General features: G+C 42.6%; 1 protein-coding gene across 1 annotated transcript in view; it reads left to right on the top strand.

The window, feature by feature from the left end:
* Window positions 1–1,505: 1,505 nt before the first annotated feature.
* Window positions 1,506–5,396, top strand: part of pax8 (paired box 8) — a 27,685-nt gene continuing 23,794 nt past the window's right edge. The window contains exon 1 of the mRNA XM_063211248.1: window positions 1,506–1,527. Coding sequence (XP_063067318.1) covers window positions 1,506–1,527 — 22 coding nt within the window. The remainder of the gene's footprint in view (window positions 1,528–5,396) is intronic.

The raw sequence follows: 5,396 nt of genomic DNA, 5'->3' as shown, positions 1-5,396 counted from the left end.
CTGCATGCCATTTTCATCTGCAGCATTTGAACTCTAATCATGTTCACATTGGGAATGCATGTGATGACACTACTATCAAGCCTATATTTTATCGAACATTAAAAAGAAAAATCTGTCAAGAAAAAAAATATGATGAAATATATTTTTTAAAAACGTCCACAATCAACCATCAGGACACTGTATAGTCTACCCATCCTCAGGCAGGTCCAGCAAACCGTTAGAAATGTTATGCCCCAAGGAAATATGGGACCTTCCTCCAACCAAACAAACAAGTGACATGAAGATCTGTCTAACATAAATTGATGGCTGCAATAATGACGGATAACAACAATCAGCGACCAAATTGTCTGTGAAAAAGTGGAGCCTTTATGTAGCCCGAATCAACACATCCCCGGAAATCGTGTCACATCTTATAGCAGATCTAATCAAAGTGTAGCTGTCGCTGGGGGTAAGGAAAACAAACCGGATCCTTGACGGATGCTTCCGTAAACGTTTGCGTATCGCTTTTAGTCGCTGTGTTCTGCTGTATGAAAGGGGGCTTGCTGAAAACTGGAATCATCCATCCATGCTGTTTTGGTGGAGAGACGCCCGTTTAGGCGAAGCCACACCTCGCTCTTTGACTAAAACACCCACCCACCGAGCCCTTAGCCAATGGCTAGGCGCGTCCTCTCCACAGCCTGCGCTTAGGAGCGTCGCTGAGATAAAACCACACAGAGTAGTGACAGATGCGCTTAAAACATCTACGTTTTACAGTAGTGGACAAATCAAACATCCTATCATATTGTTACCAGCTCTAATCCGTGCTTGTGAGCAGGAATCGTCTCGCAACAGGCCAAAAGCCGCCAAAGCCTGTCCTCCATTGTAATCTAGTTGTCTTGGATAATAGCCCTCAAGGACCTTCGCTTCATCCTTCCACAAGACGCAGGTAACAGTTTCTACAACTCCAAGTGCTACCAGGTGTAACTGGGATTCTCAGACTAGCAGTGTGGTCCTCTTGTGCCAATGATAGATGAGTTTAAACTGAGCGTCCCAAACTTGTTTTCGCGCCGCAGCCAACGGTGGGTGCTGCAAGTTTGCAATTGTTATTTGCTACAATTACATGTGAAGTTAACAAAAGGGCGAAGGGAAACAAATAGTTTAATGCCAGAAAGCAAGGAATATGGGAATGAGAGAGAAGAATTGATACACTGTACTCCCTGAATTACTGAAACCATTCATGCAAAAGCGGACCAAATCCGCCTGGTTTAAAATGCGCCAAGTTCAGCTGCCAAGCAGCATTGCTAACGTCGGTCGCATAAGGACGCGAAAACCGTTATGATAACTGCTGTCACACTAGCGAGTCGATATTAACTCATTATAATATGTCCTTTTGCAGTGTATTTAAAGTGCCCACGCGGGAACATTTTCATACAAGGCGAGCGCTCCATATGGACTAAAACACGGCAGGTTAACTGAAAGCGGAGCTACATTTATCCCGGACAGCCAACGAACAAGACCACAGAGACATGTCCATCACCCCAGGCCGAGGTAACCATAAAGGACTACGTTGGTCTACACACAGCGTCTCTGTCTGTCGTGGTGTACGGAAAATAATTATGGGGAATATGCAATGTTATTCACATATGCTACAATAAGATTGGATAGGCCTGAAGGAAAAGTCTAAATAGGCTAAGTTATACGTCACCTTAAAACGCATGGCCCCTGAGTTCAACAAGTAAAATAGTGAGGAAAATACCATTCGCACATACAGATATTTCACTTTTAGTGTAGGTTAAATTAAATTGAAGTCTTTACTACTTGAAAATCCCACATATATAAGTAGCCTAATGTAAGTAGTGTAAATGTAATATAAATATTAACCATACATGTCTATTTTAAATGAGAGAGCAAGGCTAATCATTTGTTTATTTATTGTTGTCCTTGGTTTCAACCTTTGCTTAAAATCGGTGAATTCCTGGAGTAAGGCCTACCATTATGATCGGTGGACTAGGCTATTCAATTTCCATCACCAAATATAATTGTTGTTGGCCAACTGATTTAACTAGACTACATCTAAAATGTGCTGATAGAAATAGTAACGGGCATCTATTGTTGGTAAACGGGTCTGTGCGTTGAGAGGAGCAGCTAGTCTTCTAGAAACCCCCAGGGCACCAGCAGGGTTGCCGAACTCCAAGCGCGCTGGTGACACACTGCTGTAGGCCTTAAGCTAACAAGCTATTCAGTCCACAAATTAACGGAAAATTGTGCTATTGTTTTGATTCCACGTCTTGGTTAGAGACAGTAGAGCCTGTGATATTTACAGCAAAAGCAGTGTGACAGGGACAGTATGTTGAACCACTCTCACAGTGTGCGCAATGACTCGCTATTACACAAATAATACGCATTACAAGAACCCCCGGGTGCCATGATTGAATGCCAGCCCGGGTCAAGACTGGCACCACCACAAGCTCGCCTGGGCATTTTTTATATATCTCTGACAAGTTCGTAACTGCAAGATATCAGTCACACTGATGCTTGGTAGCCATGTAGGCCTAGATATCAATTAATTAAAGCGCCATCAGAGAGGCGAGAAAGGCATGTTTACACGCTTCCCAGAGGGACAGCCATCATTACCACCTACCATTTTTAAACACTGCATTTTTTATTGTAAATGTAATATAGGGGGAAAGGGGGGAAATGGTGAGGTGCATTCTGCAATTGGCTGGGCTTTTTTCGTGCGTTGTTGTGTGATCAGTCTCTCTTGTTGAAGCATTGAGGTTTTGGGTTAAGAAGAATACTCCCTGACATAATAAGAATGATAGGCTAATTTACTTGGAGAGTTTCGTTAAAAAGCGCAATGCATATGGTACGTTCCAATATATCACTGAGTAGGACTTAGTAGGCTATTTGTAAATGACACTATTTTCTACAGGATAATCGACTGCATTTCACATTTGCAGCATTGTTAGTGAGTTTATGTATTTGCTGGCCATGGTGTTTACCCGTGAGAACATTTTGTGAGGCGCTCATGAGACGAGGTGTGCGCCAAATATTTTGATACCATTTATGGCAGTCGATACCATTTATGGCAGCCATTTATGGAGTGGAGTTTCAGAGGGTTCTGAGCCTATCTTGCCATTTTTCCAAACAGAAGACCTCTCTAATTAAATTGTGCTACAATGAATATAAACATTTAAGAGTTTTTGAAATTCGTAGCCTACAATCTCGAGCATTTTACGCAGACATCAAAAGCTGAAAAGTTATGGTCTAACACATAGTTTAATATTCTGAGTAGTGCTGGATAACGAAAATGCACCCAATACGCATGAATACTTGACCAGAAAATAAATAGCTACCCCAAATGCCCTACGCTGGATTGTGCATGAAACTGAATCAATGCATGCCATATAGTGAGATAGTGGAATGGTGGTGGAAGGTTATGAGAATGATGCTGATGCTGTGTGTGTGTGTGTGTGTGTGTGTGTGTGTGTGTGTGTGTGTGTGTGTGTGTGTGTGTGTGTGTGTGTGTGTGTGTGTGTGTGTGTGTGTGTGTGTGTGTGTGTGTGTGTGTGTGTGTGTCAGGAGAGAGAGAGAGAGAGAGAGAGAGAGAGAGAGAGAGAGAGAGAGAGAGAGAGAGAGAGAGAGAGAGAGAGAGAGAGAGTGAGTTTCCATATCTCTGTATGTGAGTCTCTGTTGTTGTGCTTGGTCCCTTGGGGTAGCTTGACTTTAATATCCTGCCGGGTGGTGAAGCTTGGCGGTCAGAGTTTTACACACTCCGCTAGCAGCGTTAATAGCTAGAGCCGTTTGATGTGGAAATGAAAGCGGGAGAGGACAAGAAAAGAGCGAGGGGAAGCGCGGCTATGAATGGGTTAAATTAAAAGTAGGGATTCTAAGCAAAGTCAGTGATGCAAGCCGCAGAGAGACACAAGACGTACAGACAAGAAAGGCATGAAACAAAAGGACGCAGGCTGAACCTGATCCCTACTTCCTTGGGTTACGTTAGAGCACAAGGGCCACAATCCGCCCTCTAGACCCACTGACCTCAAATACATGAAATCCGGTTTATATCTCACAGTCAACGTCAACCTAGAGCAATAACGCAAATGAATAGCGTGTTTTATTTATTATTTATTGTATTATTTTTATCATTATTATTATTATTACTTTTATAATAATAATTATTATTATTATTATTATTATTAGGCTAATCAAATGTGCTTGTGTGATAATAAACATTTGGTGTTAAAAAGCATAGACATTAGGCCTAGGTGACACGGTTTAGTCCTTATTCAGACCTAATGGCCCAGACTTTAACATCCATCACTATCATTGGGTAAATAGTTCAATTAAACCTCTCTGTTGACGGGGTCTGACTTGTGCTTTAATTCCCCCCATTGCCCTTTGGATTCAGACACTTCGATCTCTGTGGCAGCATGTGACCCTGGGTTGTAGGGTTAATGTCTGGGTTAGTGTGGTCCTGTCCGCGCCAAACACCACGGCTGCCTGGCTGCTTGCTCGCGAGCCATTGGAGCGATGCCCGCCTCGTAAAACCGTGATAACTTATCTTAGTCTTGTTTGATCCCTGTAATATAGAAAGCAGATTTGCTCACCGCAATTAACATGACAGCAATTCATCATTTACGATAGCCCTGTCCGACCTACCCCGCGAGACCGTCGTTTGAGTTTTCACGCCGTTCAGTTGGGAGACAGGCGAGTGGAGTGGATTGAGTGCACCTGCCATAATGACGACAAATCCCGCCGGAAAACACGACAACGCGATGCGTTGGGTAGGCTGTTCTGGGTAGCTCTATTCAAGATAGTTAGTTTCGTTTAGATTCGCTGTAATTAGGCTATCCCATAAAATGGTATCGTTTAAAATATGCAGAAATCACAAAACGTCACCGGGCGAAAATAAAACACACGCTGGGCCTATCTTTCCTTCGCTTTGGTGTTGTTAGGCAGGCCACAATTTTTCGACAGTTGGCACATGATGGCAGATGACCACCGCTAGCTCTGCTCCCGTGGTTCTTTTTTAAAGTTGAATAGCAGCAACATGCAAAAATGTTACATACATTATACATAATAAATACTTAACTGAGAGGCAACAGGCGACAGCCTGTGTACTGAACTCCAACCGCATTCCTTCTATATCCCCATAGGAAACCCGGACAGATCCCCATAAAATGTGGAAGACTTGCACAGAGCTGTCTAGACCAGATGCTGTCAAATTTCTAGCTAGATCCGACATAATTGGTCAGTTGACATTTTTTAATCACTATTTGGGAATTTCGTCCTTATGTCTGTCAATATGGTTTACATTTTTCATGTAGTTTAGACGTTTATTTGTTGTGTTTGGATATGTGTGTGATACAGTTTTACTGTAAAAAAAAAAAAAAAAACAGTGTTCTGTCCATATA

The sequence above is a fragment of the Engraulis encrasicolus genome, chromosome 11 (assembly GCF_034702125.1).
Source record: "Engraulis encrasicolus isolate BLACKSEA-1 chromosome 11, IST_EnEncr_1.0, whole genome shotgun sequence".
Classification (NCBI taxonomy): Eukaryota; Metazoa; Chordata; class Actinopteri; order Clupeiformes; family Engraulidae; genus Engraulis; species Engraulis encrasicolus.
This window is presented reverse-complemented; position numbering and strand designations above follow the sequence as displayed.